Here is a 15,438-nt window from a genome sequence, read left to right as displayed (position 1 = left end):
TGCTGCTTGCTAGGTGAGTTTCAACAGCAAGACAACGAGTTGGTACACTGTTACCGTAATGAAACATTCAATTTTATTGTTCAAAACGTTACAGGTATTTCAGGCGTGGCCATTTGGCAGCCACTTCTGCAAGATCTGGCTTGCGGTCGACGTGTGGCTGTGCACTTCGTCAATCCTCAATTTGTGCGCCATCTCCGTCGATCGCTACCTCGCTATAACGCGCCCTATTAGGTATAGGTGAGTTAATACGTGACCACCCAAATCTTCATTCTCGATAGGTGATTGAAGGTCTTCAGAATGAAGCGCGGATTATATGCATCGCTCTTGGGCGTGTGATACGTACTCTAATATTCTATGGGTCATGTTAGTGTCAATATGCCGCTGATAAATGGAGTCGAATAACGGATATACTTCTCAATTTGTTTCACTTGAATCCCTTAAGCAATGAATGTCTTTGAGTTCAATTTCAAGTTTGCGTGACTAGCGCGGCTTCAGCCCCGTTGCCTTCGTCATTCGTATTCAATTCCTCACATAAGTCCTCACTGTGGGGGATACTTTGTCAGTCAAAAGAAAATTCAAAATTTTACTGCCCTGACATCCAGATTCAAATGGGTGACCTACTAAAACAGGCCAGTAATGCCATCTTCGCTACCGCCTAAGGTATCATAATTTAGGTTCACCATACCGACACTACAACATGATACGGCAGCCACGGAAAACCTATGTCATCGATAAATTGCAAGCAAAGACGCGAAACGCCTAACTTCCTACTGTGCCTCAAAACTGACTGTCGATACGCACCTTCTTTTCTCTCACTGAATGCTCGAATAATTTTAATTTTTGGCATATTTTCAACTGTTTCTAAACATAATCCATTGATCCTTGTGACGCCATTAGAAAATATTACGTCTTCAGTATGGGTTGAGCTGGTTCACTGTTATCGTGGTAAGGATAGAACATGGATGTACCTAGACACTGCGCCCGTGACTTGTTTCAATCAAGTTTAATTTATTCCGATCATTTTTTAGCCATACAAGGGCCGCCTTCACTAAATAAACTCGATGACAATTACCACCGAAATAAACGCCTACTAACAAAAATTGCATTAATATGGTTGCTTTTATCAACCCACAATATATCACGTACGACGAAACAGCATTGCGTCACAGAGGCTACGACTATGAATATGTTATTAGTCAATACCTACTTGCCTGGCTATACTGCCCAGGTTTACGAATCGAAAAATAAATTAAGAGGGTACGTTGATAGTTCGCGTCCAAACCCGGTGGGTAGCAACCATTAACAGTTTGCATCCTCTGCATGACCAATTACATTTAACGCTTTAGCCCATAAATAGTTTAACGCATGAAGTGTGACTACATCTCTCATAACGTATGTATCCCTGCGCCGCCGAGAGGCCGATCATCTTCCACAAGGCGAAGAGCGCGCTACATGGCCAATCGGAAATCGTTCGTCATACGCTCACGTAAAAATGTGATAAAAACACCAAAAACTCAACAAAATCGAGCTGGAGATAGCGATAAATCCTCTAAAAATAACATAAATAAAAAATAGCCGTGAAATTACCGCCCGAAAGAACACGGACTCTATAGCCGTTAGTGCGTGGAGTATTTGCTTAGGGAACATAGCGCGTTATACGAGTCATCCTTTCAATTAGGCCAAACAATTGATAAATAAAATGTTGGAAAACCAGAAAAATTATTGTGAAGGCAATTTATAGTGTCACCGATAAAAATCAGCTAATTCTGATCAAGGAACTAGATGTTTTCGTTAGCATGTACTTTCAGTCGTCGACTCACTATCTAGCTAAGTGTAAGATCTAAGAACAAATATGTCTTAGTTAAGCGTTGCTTCAAACAACAAGCCTTAAGCACGAAACGAAGTCTGCCTGCGTCCAGCTCCAGATGTACAGTTCTGCATTCGATACTTCGCGCAACAATCTAATTTCAACTGCGAAGATTAGTTATATAGCTTGTAAGTTTTTATGACGCACATATATGCTCGCTATGAGGTGAGCCTCCTGAAGTACCCTCGATGAAATTCTCGCTGCTCGAACACTGACATGAAATGAACATTAATGACAACTCATGCATGGATGCTGCTGGCTTAGTGTATTGAAACCAAAAATTAGAAATATCAGAGTACAGTTGAAAGGATCCGGCCATGGTGTAAGCCTCTGGCGGATCGCTAGTTCTGATTTTACGTAGCTTCACTGTGCAGGCTCAGAAGCGATTGTCCGTCGATGTCATCACTTCTCGTATCGTTGCCGGTTTGTCGGCGATTTTCGTCAACTTCTGTGCGATACTTATGTCTCCGCCTATACTTTCTAGCGTAACAAGCGTCAATTAAGTACGTTCCACTGGTACTTCATATTTCCACCTTGGCAGCCCATAACGCTATCAGAATTAGGTTTTTTAACGACAATGATAACAGTAATAATAATAACTGTCCTTATTTATATTATCCTTTAACAATAGCCTGCACGTTAGATCGAATACTTAGCGTTTTACTCACACGGTTGTCGATCGTTGAGGATACTGTGAACACTTAATGGCAATGTCTACTTGGACACGTCATTTAATTAGTGGGCGGGCAAATTACCAAGATTAAGACGCCTGAGTAGCTTTATACGTTGTATGCCTCTTATGGATTTACTATCAAGGAAAAAACAACTCTGACCACGATGACGGTGTAATATCGCATTTCAATCTGCATTGCAGACTTAGAACCTTGATGTGTCAACATTTATGTAGAAATTAATATAGTTTTATAAATAGCTAGATAGAGATATATGCCCGTCTCCAAGAGACAGAATACTTGACAAATGAGGATAAGTATACGAAATTGTAACACTAACAGTAGCTAAATTCTATGTGATAGTATGCTACGGTACAAAATTATTTGGAAAAACATTTTTCACATACAAAAGTTTTCTCTTCCACCAACAAAACACGCCTGAAAAGATCTCTCACATATACCGGTCCTTATTTTTGCTCAGGCATACGTAATGCAACGGACTACGATAATCAGAATACGCTAATGATCACAAATACTACGGTCCGTCTTCCTTATGTGGCCAACAATACAAAGACTTATTTCGGCAGATTATTACCATTGAACGTAGCTGGCTGGCTGCCTTCCTTCATCATATAGGTCCATTCGCGCTTCGTTTTGTGCTTTGATGCTATGCTTCGTCTACGTATTCGTACACATCTACGCATACGAAAAGGACTGTATTATGCGCTGCAACAAACATTCTGGGGGGCCTAGTTGTTGTATTTCGCATTCTACTGCTTGTTATCAGTCAGTCGTCCGCGATAGTTTTTACGATTGCCTCCAAAGACGCGGGCTACAAGGAGCCCTCGTGGCAAAAGAAGGCCACAAGAAAGCAACTAAGCAGTAGAAAGAGATAAGGATGTCGAGAAACGTGAGGGAACAGAGGAGCCGTGTTTCCCAAAGTTTCTTTGCAGCTCAGAAGGTCGAGGAACAGGCGGAGCATAACCGGCAGCGCATCATGAAGAGTGCAATCAACTGCGTCGCCCCCCATCGAGACTTTTCCCCCGGCCTATTTTCTTCGCGCCTACCGTCTTCTTTTCTATCGCCCATGAAGAACTGCACCAATGTTTCCGTGTTCCGCTCACTTGGTTGACTGAAGTGTTTTTTTTTCTTGTTCCCTCCGCTTCAAGTCGACGAGCAGAAGTCAGAGTCAAATCGCCCATTACCGAACAGTAGCTACTGATGAGTTGATGTGGTCTGAATTCTGTGCATGCGCCAGCTTGCGGGTCATGCTGAATGTATTTTTTGTGTGTGTTTGATTCTATGGGTCGATGGTGTCTGTTTATGTGTTGATGTCCGAGTAATAGTAGTGGGTGCTAGTAATGGCCAAAAGCCAACAATCAGCAGCCAACGAAGGTTCTTCGTGGAGCTTACTGGACTTAATAAACATCAGCGTCGAGGACGAAGCCGAGTTCATTCGGAAAAGCCGCGCTCCAAATAGCTCTCGCTACCACTTTCACCCAAGCTGTAGAAGAGACGATCGATCAAAAGATCGATTGACTTTTTGGATGTTTTTGCTGTTGGTGCCCTCATAGACAGGAGCACTTCCTAAATGTCGCGCTCACACTCGTCATTGTCGTGGTATGATCAGCCTCTTACGAGTTTTAATCAGAGCCGCGCTTAACAGCTGATCGAACAAAGACAGCTGACGTTGATGCCAAAAATTAATAATTGCTTCTACTGGCCTTACGGCTGTGACGATTTATGGCCACTCTAGCATCCTAACACCGCATTGAACGGTAGGACAGGATGGTCAGTCACGCGTGTAGCTGGCCAAACACCTTCGATTTAACGGCCCGCAAATCCGAGATATGAATTAAGAGGTACGACTGTTAAAGGCTGTAGAACAGCCGAAGCAGGAAATGGGCGCCTCTCAGAAAAGTCAGCACCAATATCTGTCGGCTGCTTGCAGCCACTACAACAACCCACTTCCTATCTAACCGAGGAAGTAAGAAGAAAGGAAAAAAAGAAAAAATAACTTCAGGGAATTCAGCGGTGCATAAGGATCTAGTGGGGGCTCAGTAAAAATTGTATTGTCAAGAATAGCAGGAGTAGTAGAAGCAAGATCGTCGTAACTGATCTCTGAGTGATGCCAGCAATGACAATGACGAAACGACAAAGCCGTTCGGGCGGTTAATGTTTGCTTACTTGTCTACTCTTCCACTTGATCATACATCAGGCCTTTGCGATGCTCTCCTTGTCTTTGTTGGTGCTCCATTGGGGTCGGGACACTCTACTAAGCGAATGGTTAGTAAATGTAGCCGCGATGCTACCGCCGTCACTGACTTCGAACTAAGGTTCAGCAAGCGAAGATCGAGCGAATGAGTTCTGTTGTAAAATTTCTGATCCGTGCTTCGATGCTACCGTCAACGTCGGTCTGATGTGAACGGTAGTTCTGCACACGACAAATAACCAATACGGTGTTTATATTTGGGTCTCAATAGCTTGATAATTTGTTTCCATCAATCTCCTATTCCACCCTTCTCGCTTGTAGTAAAACCTGGTCCATTTAAGTAAGCTAGAAAAATGTTACTAGATAATTAAATTCAATTTCCCATAGATAGTGCTGAAAGGGAAAGTTTACTTTTGCAATTGAAACTAATATTACTCACTATCATATGAATCTATTAGATTGTTTTTAGCATTTTGGTTCTGATGGTTAGCCTTGATGATTTTAGTATACTTTACTTTATATCTTGTGCCTATGACATTCGGCCAAGTCGTTATACTCGACCTAAATGGAAACAGAATACATGATCCAAAATACACATACACTAATTCCATCGTAATCGTGAGCGGGTTCGGCAAAACGATGAGGTGAACCCATATCTATATATTATACAGTGGGCCCAAATTAACCGGTTCCACCTATACTTGTATACCTAGTAAAGTACTGGGAAACTTAACCTGCAATTGAGCATCTGGGCTCGGTTTGCATAATCTGTACAATACCTTGAATGTGACACATATGTGCACATATAGTTACGTATCATACACACATACGTATTATCAAAGTTACTAAGTAGACAAACTAAATTTAGTTTATGTCCACTTAATAGCGAGATCCGCATTGCCATCGATGTCCTTGCAGCACTGTCATGCTCGCTGTTAATGCGATATTCCTGCTTTTTTGTCATGCGGTCACTTTGTCGACTTTCAGGTCGCTGATGTCATCGAAGAGAGCCCATTTGTTGATCGTCTTAGTGTGGGTGACTGCCTTCCTCATCTGCTTCCCGCCCCTTGTTGGTTGGAACGACCTCGATGACACTTCAGCTGGAGCTATCGTCGACGGTAAAAAGTCAACGACTACGATACCTTCGGGCTCACCAGCCGGAGGCGAAGAATCCGACGGGGACTCGTTGAGTGGCGATTTCGCCACGCAAGGGGTGCTCCTAAACGAGACCGGTGCCATCGACCATTGCAAGTACCCGGGCTGTAAACTCGTCAACAACTTCGGCTATGTCGTATATTCCGCCATGGGATCGTTCTATATTCCTATGTTTTTTATGCTATTCTTCAACTATCGAATATACGTGTCGGCGATTCGGACTGGTCAAGCACTTGAGCGCGGCTTTATTATGGCCAAGAACAAAGGTGGAGCATCCAGTTCTAATCAGATGCAACAAATGACCCTGCGTGTTCACCGAGGCAACGCTAAGTCGTCCATCGCCACCAATCAGGCCTCGGTTTCAGAGACCTGTATAGTCGATGGCATTGTAACTGGGCGTAGACGGCAAGGAGCAAAGAATTCGCTAGTTCCAGAAACCAGGTCGGCGCCACCTTCGTTTAAGGGTAAAAAGACAAATCTGAGAGCGTTTTTGTGAGTCTGTGTAGAAGATGATGTGTGACGTGAGAAAAATTATTTAAAAATAATTTTTTTACACTACCCCAAGGGTACTACAGAGCAAACCAACTACACGTTTGTTTCGTAACTAAAAACGACCGCTAAGAGATATTTCTACGATTCTCAAAATCCAAGTTTCTTTTTGGCTCCGCCTTACTTTAGTAAGTTATTTTACGGAAAAAGTACAAACGTTTTAGCTTAAAGCTTCCGGTTTTGAAGTTTCGGCACAATCTTCTATAGCAAAGGCGCATCGTTTTCTCTAACTTTTGTTTCACAACTCCTAAAAAAACTGAAAAATCACAAATTTCATTGCCATACGCTTTGTGTCCAGGGAACGCCGACCTTAAGGGTAGCGGCAGCAAAAGAAGGAGCAGTTCGGCGAAGACGAATGGTCAACAGCCTACTGAGAAAGAAAATAGCCACCAAAGGAAAACAAGTTCGTCGAACAAGAAGAGCCTGCGCTGGCAGGCCAGGAGGTTTCGTACTGAAGCCAAGGCCACTAAGACAGTGGGCAGCATCGTAGGGGCCTTTATCTGTTGCTGGCTGCCTTTCTTCACTGTATACCTTGTTAAAGCCTTCTGTGAAACTTGTATACATGACATTGTCTTCGGTAAGTTAAGGAGCAGTAATTGCATGTTAGACCGCTAACAAACAAGCGGCGAGCAAAGCTTGATTGTGTGTCCGTGCATGTATTTATGTGCGTGCGTGCGTTTGGGAACGCGTGTGTTTGCGCGGGCGGGCTTGTATGTGATGCGCAGAAGCATGTGTGCTTCAGTAGCTCTTGTTCTTTTGAAAGGGCCATCTTCCCGCAACATTTGCTAATTTACATGTCGCAAGCAACCAAACGCAAATGTCCTGCTGCATGCGTGAGATAGCCGTTTTAACCTGTCGCATATGAAGACAGAGAGAAGATGCAAGCTTATTTTTTAACCATTGCCATTACAATAGAAGTCTTATCTCAGGATAGTAACCCTCTCCCTTTTAATCGACGTAGCATTACCCTTTATGAGCATCGTGCGTTACCGCGTACGCTAACCGGTCATCTGGGACCGTTGGCAACAGAATACTGCTATGTAAAAACTTACAGGGCAACCTATGGTACTTCTTATTCTTCAGGCGTTTTCTTCTGGCTAGGTTATCTGAATTCTGCGTTAAATCCCCTCATCTACGCGCTTGTATCAAAGGATTTCCGCCACGCATTTAAGAAGATCCTGTGCCGCTGTTGCCTCAAACGAGGCGGCATCAGCAGTCTCATTAAGCAGGTCCACCAGCTGACGGTCCTCGACGATGTGGTCAATACTGACGAAGACGTCCTTCCATCTGCTGCCCAACCATCGCCGTAGTAGTTGCGCTTCCTGTGGAAAACGAATAAAAGATACACACACCACACTAAAAGAAACAACTTCGAGCCGGTGTTAAGAAGTGTCAATGAACGGTTCTTTATGGACGGAAGACGACTCACCATCATCTAACTAATAGCCAACTTCAAATAGTTTAAGCCAATCGTTTATCTCAAGCGACAAAGCAAGCGAATGGCAAAACTTCATCTCTGCCAAATATGAGACAGGACGACCATCTTTACTGTTAACTTCTAGGTCAATTCATACCCCGCAGTGTTTAGTCCACCAAACTCATGTCCACCCATACGGTTCAATCAAGTAGCTTATACAATTAATCGACGCGCATATAAGAAGCTCTAACAAATCTTGCTAGATGCCAAGATACAGCTTTGCGTTTCTCAATCGCTTATGCATGAACCCCTATATAACCAAATTACTCGAGTAGTTTATAAATTATGCTGTCCATGTTGTCTGCTGACGCCTAGCATTCGCGCATGACAAATAATACTGCTTTCTCACAATGGCGCCAACCTGATGCTAGGGTTCAATTCTCCACATCGGCCCTCAGGTACTAGGCCTGGAGTACGGCCTACAGAAAAAAACCAATTGTAAGATGAACACTGAACATTCAACAGCGTTAACATTAAAAAGAGGGAGCGATAGCTTGAGACTAAATGGGTTTAATTTTTCCCACCATCCTACTAAGCTTCAACCAACAAGAACAATGTATAATTACATTTGCTCTTCCCCGATGCTGTTTCGCCAAAAATAAAACGTAGGGTTCAGCATCCTCGTCACAACACCATGATCAAAGCCATTTCTACCCAGGGGCATCCTTTGACTTGAACAACGTGTTTAAGTTAAACTTATTTACAACCAGTCACACAACCATGAATCATTGGACCGGATCAGCAGCCAGTACGGTTGTTCATAACTTAACACCTCAATTGTACCGCTATCGACGCGTATCGCAGGTGGAAACCTGAGCTGCTTTTGCCATCGTAACAAAACTGACCAAGCTGCTAATCAGGCTAGAGCTCGCACACCCTAAATTAAAGGTCTTCTTAAAATGCACGTGTGCTTTGTACATGCTCCATCGAGAAGTTAATGCTTACGCAAGGCTCTGCCTGTTCGTACTAGCCTGTAGTGCCTGGATCGTGACTTAGATCGAAACCGTGTATAAGTTTAAGTGGTGGTTCTCTTGTAGTATTCGTCTTAGTGAAATATAGGTTCTACTAGCGATAACTGTGATAGTAGCCAATGATAACATGCATCGTACTTTCCTTGACCCCGTACCCCATTAGCTGCTTTCGTGTTTCGTGTCCCCACGGCGGAGGTTAGAGTCTTCTCTCGACACATGGACAGTAAAATTATCAGCTGGGACAGGAAAAAAAACACATTCAAACTGATCAGTCAATAGGATTATTAACGCAACACAAACAGTAATAATAACACAACACAGCGTAGAGTATCAAGAACGGATAGGTGTGCGCACGTATGTGTACACCGAGTTTTGTTGACGTCAACAACGTAAAACGTAACTGGTGAATTATTGCGTGCAGCTTCATGCAGTGACGTACCGTGACCCGCTACGTTGAATCGGTCACAGCACTAACACCAAGTAACCGGTAATGATTTTAAAAAAAAAAAAGGAAAACATTGTTCGATCGATTCAATGGCTGGGTTTCGTACCGCGTGTACCGTTATTTCAGCATACGTTCTATTAGGATGTATGTAACAGCTAATCTGGTAGATGGCAGGCAAACCAGTGGGATATTTTTATAGCACAGAACTGGGTCAGATGATTACGACCGTCTATGAATGCTTGCATCTTCCAATCGTGCGTGTCGCTCCGTGCCGTTTGTTGGGCCGCTGACGTATCGCTTGTACGCTTATAGGAAAAGGTGCAGATGGTAGATCGGCGCTGACGAACCATCACACTATGATCACCTTACAAATCGATTTCAGTCCTCATCGTTCACTGTTTTGTATGGAATAGTGAGTAAATGAAATAACAGTAGAATGAACTCATTTCATAGGGTAGATCCAAATGAATATGGTACAGCCATACAGGCGGTAATACATGTTATATAGGTAGAGATAAACGAGATTATCGTAGTGTACGCATGCGCATTAATGTTCCATAGCGAAATGCAGGAACAACACGGAAAGAATAAGGAGGACAAAATGACTATAAAAGATAGGAATTACAAGGCGTAATCGCCAGCGCCGGTCTTGCTTGCTTTATTATCTTCACATGAGATAGCTGCTGAAGAAAACAAAGAAGTGCGCGGACAGCCGCGGCAAAAGGAGAGTCAACAATGTATCTCTCAGCAAAGAGACAGGAAAACGACAGAGACTATGGTTCAACATACATATAGCTACTACATGAAACAGTATCAACTATCGTGAGTAATAAATAATGCTAAAGTCGGCACTATGTGGAGATGGCACCAGGAACACAACCTGCACAGTTAATTAAGGCAGTGAAAAATTCCAGGATTTTTTTTGGTGCGGGTCTAATGGATAGGCTGCATATCTCGCTCCCATGCGCTGCTTGGGCAAAGCTTACAGCTTTTTGTACATTTGGCGTGCACGCATCCGTGCGTCTAACAACTTGAATTAGATTGGCTACGGCAGCTGAAACCGCATGGTGATTTCAAGAGCGAGTCAGAAACGACGGGTGGAGGATTGACTCTCTCTTCTGATCGGCCCGACCGCGTTTATTGCTTCATCAGCCATGCTAGGCCTCGGCCTATTACAGTAGGTCCCACATGCGAATGCAATCTATCGTACTGCGGAACTCTCTGGAGACACCGTTGACTTGCAGCTGTCTAAAAAGTCCATATGAAAATGCGTGCTACCATAGCTCGTTCGCGGCTAGTTAGGTACACAGCAGAAGGAGAAACGTGAAAGAAGATAGAGGAAAAGCTAGCCAAGTGTCGAATCAAACTCCAAAAAACTACAGTATCAATCGAATCTTGAATACGGCCGACCACTAGCCGCTCGCCGGAACCGAGCAAACACCTTAGTTGGCATCTTCTCAGCAAATGATTAACGGAAGAGCTAAAACATTTCAGATTATAGAAAGAATGAACATGCGTATGTCAAGCGTGCATGCGGAATAACGGCAGGCCGTCACCGTCGCACTCCGAGGACGACAATCACTTGGAGACGGAGGGAACGTTACGAAGGGCCGTATTCGCTTTCTCGTACAAGTAGGTAGTGTAAGGAATAATTTATGTTTTGGTCGCTAAATAACGCGCTGACGATCCGGCGCCACTACGCTAATTACCTATAATTAGCTTCAAAGAAGCAATGAAAGCATAGTAAATTCAGCCAGATCGTTAGACACTATTTGATGCCCATGCTAATGCTAATGAACGTTGAAAAGTTAAGATAACAAAAAGCTAGACTCTGTCTAATGAATTACAGAAATGAGCGTGATATACATGTAGGCAACTGACCGACATACCGATGTACGCATATCCGCGCTACAAGCCTGATGAGGTTACGAATACGCAAAACGGGCAAGGCTCCGCAAAAATTATAATGGAGATTGACTGACCCGCAGCGAAAACAAAAAAAAAACTACGGATATTAATGACTTTCTAACTAATTAACTAAAACACTAACTTTGAGAGCGGGATACCTGAACTGTTGCAAAGTCACGCCGCCCGAAGTGGCACAGGACCGTCTAGCGGCGTTGGTGTATATAGTAACGTAGCAAAAAAGATGAACTTCTTATCCAAGCTAGCGCACGTGCAATATACCCTAAGCCACAAACTCTACCCCCTAAACCTTACGATAGATTGCTACTGGATTCGTATTAACCCCATAGGGGGTAGGAGCCACCAAGCTTCCTATGCGCTGACGTTCGTTTGGGACGATAAGTGGCGCAACATAGCGTATGTTCCCATTCGAGAGAGTAATATAATAACGCATTAGAAAATTACGACCGACCCCATGTTTGCACGGCAATATTGTGTTATTCTTGTTTTTCTGATCTATCGATGTCAATTAACTATGTGGTAAATAAATATATATCGGCAGTCAGCAGGCTGTATTTGAAAGAAAAACTATAATCCAGTACGTATTTGTCAAATGATCGTGTTAGGCAGAATGGCAACAATGGCTGGAGTGAATTACAGACGACGCACCGTCGTCAGGCAACAGAGAAAAAGTCAGTCAATAGGTCAAAGCAGTCGAAGCCGCAATAATATAAATATAACTAGAGAAATAATAATGCCAAGAGACGAAAATCTATCACTATACGTAACTTGCTAGTTGGATCAATACGCTGAAACCCGATGACTACGTAAACGCAAGAAACAGGATCGCTACCTACCAACTGCGGTCCTGTACGCAGTCCCGGAGAACCAGATGCCTAACGCGGTAGAAGAGTGTTTCTGAGACGCTTCTCTCTTACTGAGCTAAACAAGAACCTAACACGTTGGAGTAGTATTATTGCAACTGATAGTACGAAGACCTTGTGAGAACTCTTCCGTGCTTAAAGATAACGGTAACTTGTTCGTGGTAGGAACGTCGACAGTATACAACATAAGCTTCGTTGCTGTTCTATAATGTGTATGATACATAATACGTTAGACCTACATGTTGGCGATACTATTGCCAATCACAAAAATACAATGAACGGAAATGAGATAGCCCGTCGTCAACAAAAACGCTTAGGCATATATCGCTTAACTCGCATGTCGTATATATACAAGTAGGGAATGGCGTATGCTACAATAAGAGCACACGGGTCATATAAGTTATTATATGTAAACAAGATATAGCTAACAACGGAATATTGTACCGTGGTAATTATATATATATATATATATATATATAATAAGTTCCATGTAACGTATAGTTTGAATAGGTCACTACTGGATGGTATACAAGATTATGTTCATTATTAATAATGAAGGCTGTATGAGTAAATACGTTTTATATAAGATATAAAGGCCTATATACCTAAATGGAAGTAACCTGCGACGTGGGAAACAAACGATACGATAGCGCTGATTGCAAGTGAACTGCTGTTAGAAAAATAGATAAAAAAAAATATGGTTGAACCAGTGAATCAGATATATACGTCCGGCAGGCAGACAGTAGGTAAGGCAGCCATAATAGGATCCGACGATGATGACAACGCAATTTATAAACATATGTCAAAGCACTAGTAGCCTAGGGGTATATATACAGGGTGTCCCAAAAGATATACACATAGTATGAATGAGTATAGTTCGGTCTTGCTTTACGTATAATTATCGCTCAAATTCTCTACAAAATCTGAATAAAACGTGGAGTTTTGCAAATATTCAAAACTATCACCGTTCCGGTTGATAGGCTGCTGATGACGGTGAACCATAGGCTCATGAACTATAAAAAACTTCCAAATTAACTATCCTTCCAAGGAAAGTCCGTTGACATCCGGTCTTAGGGATGGACAGAATATTCTATGGGATCTTATTGTCCGACCCATCTGTTTAGATAGTTCTGACCAAGGTATATTCTCATACTACGATGATATCATGTAGGTGCTGCGTCCTGTTGGAATAGATTTGCCACCTTTGACAAAATCCTCCCGAACGGATGGTAAAACATACTTTTGCGGCAAATTCAACTAATTAGCACCAGCTGATGCACTCTAAAAATTATGCTTTAGTGAAACTACAGTGTATACATTTTAGAGCCTCCTGTATAACAATAGTTAATTAATTAGATAAACAAAAATCGTATTTTTTTTGTCACGCAATGTATTGTACTAGAGTTTAATGAGCGTGGGTAACCCTGAATCTATGCTCTGACGACGTAACGTTTTAACATTATAGAACGGTTAAAAAGTTGCATGAAATCAATCATCGAAATAGCATAATTGTACCAAGGGCTAGGCTATAGACAAATAAAAAATCGTAAACGACCACGGGCCTGTTATAAGAGTAAAAATTAAAAGCTTACATAAATATGATTATAAGCGCCATACGCATACGTTAATACGTGCTGTATGGGAAAATTACGAACGATTAACATTGTAAAAATCGATGGGTACATCAATAAATAAATCTATTTCGATGGAAAAAGACAGGATAGGGTCTGCTGTCTCGCGATTTTCCGGCTACTTCGGCCCAACAGCAAAATATTGTAGCGTTCACAGAGCAGTAGGAATTTCGTTGCGGGAATTGCCCCGTTTGTTGAAAATGATTCCTCAATAAAAGGAAACAGAGCTAATTGCCTCTCTGGCGTCTATCAGCTATTCATTTCTCGTTTGGCCACTTTATTAAGCGCCAACAGGTTCGAAATCTATTTTGAAAAAATACGATAACTTTTGTGTTTTCTGAAAGGTGTCAGATCGCCTGTCAGTGACTGCCCTCTGCGACGCATTTATTAGTTCATTTGTTTTATAAATTTGTTATTGTTATATGTGTATTATATTATATTGCTATCTTGCCCGTGCTTGCTTTGGTCCAATTCCTAACCGGTCAGCAGCTCACAACCGCTTATCATGTCTTAGTCGCCCTCCTTTAGTCACGCATTGTTTCTCCGGGATGGATTTGGGATCTTCACTGCACAGAGTATTTCGTGCGAGGTAAATAGGGTCTTGGGGGTCGTCGTGATCGTTTACCTGGCTCTCATAGTTCCAGTAAAGTTAGATTCGGGCCATCTAGGCCCGGCCTAGTTACAACCAACATAAGCCGAAACGTAAAAAGATTATTTTTATGATAGTCATTATTATCTCTTGCATTCAATCTAGAGTGGGGTAACTGCGCAGGCCTGTTCGTATACGGCGGATTCTCTGCGAACGTAACCTGTAGATTTTCATTATGTTTGTTTTTCGAGTTCTCAAAACTTGTGTGCACGAGCGTGCATCCTACTGATTTTATTTAAGGCTGTGAGCTCGTTTATCTTAATTCAACAAACAAGAAAGGTGACCTATCGAAGACCTCCTTTACTAAAAATGACAATACTTCCGTAACCTGTATAGTATGACTGAGACTAATGCTGAAACATAAATCTATTTTAGAACAACAGGCGCATTATAACCGAATTAAAAGGTAAACGTAGAACTTGACACGGTTCTTGTACAAAGGGATGATTGATGTTATGATAACTAAGGATATAAACACTATAAAAATAGCAAGGCTTGGTATACATATATATATACATACGATCATACGCATCCAAGCTCCCCATGACGCGCAAAAACACACAGCCAGAAACACTTTTGTAAATAGCGGTAAAGCAATGGTAATTGTAACGAAAATAATAGTAATAATAAGCGGTAACTAATTCTTTTTCGTAGCTGTTACAGAAGCGATTGTAAAGATGGCACGGAAAAGGACGTTGCATTAACTTTGGCGGAAAAATACACGGAAAATGTAACACACTAAAAAGGCAATCTATCTATCTATCTAAAGGTATTCTATCTAGCAGAAAGTGCATTAGGGACACAGAACCTTTTCTGAAGAAAAAAAGGCGCTGCGAATTTTCAAGTGTATCATCCTCCAAGACATTTATTTACAAAGCAGAGACGAGCAAAGCAGTATGTGCGCAAACATGTAGCTACCGAAATATTTTACAGAGACAGGAACAATGATCAAAGATCCGGAGATTCAGGCCACTAGGTGGGACAGATAAAATGTGTGCTTTGCTTATTACGGAAAAGACGGA

General features: G+C 42.2%; 1 protein-coding gene across 2 annotated transcripts in view; it reads left to right on the top strand.

The window, feature by feature from the left end:
* Positions 1-15,125, top strand: part of LOC111253729 (putative G protein-coupled receptor No9) — a 158,316-nt gene extending 143,191 nt beyond the window's left edge. For both annotated transcript variants that reach the window (XM_086975880.1, XM_086975879.1), the window contains 4 exons: positions 95-237; positions 5,738-6,369; positions 6,753-7,031; positions 7,538-15,125. In XM_086975880.1, the coding sequence (XP_086832006.1) occupies positions 95-237; positions 5,738-6,369; positions 6,753-7,031; positions 7,538-7,764 (1,281 nt within the window). In that variant the 3' untranslated portion in view covers positions 7,765-15,125. The remainder of the gene's footprint in view (positions 1-94; positions 238-5,737; positions 6,370-6,752; positions 7,032-7,537) is intronic.
* The last annotated feature ends 313 nt before the right edge of the window (positions 15,126-15,438 follow it).

The sequence above is a fragment of the Varroa destructor genome, unplaced genomic scaffold (assembly GCF_002443255.2).
Source record: "Varroa destructor unplaced genomic scaffold, Vdes_3.0 BEIS01000007.1, whole genome shotgun sequence".
Classification (NCBI taxonomy): domain Eukaryota; kingdom Metazoa; phylum Arthropoda; class Arachnida; order Mesostigmata; family Varroidae; genus Varroa; species Varroa destructor.
This window is presented reverse-complemented; position numbering and strand designations above follow the sequence as displayed.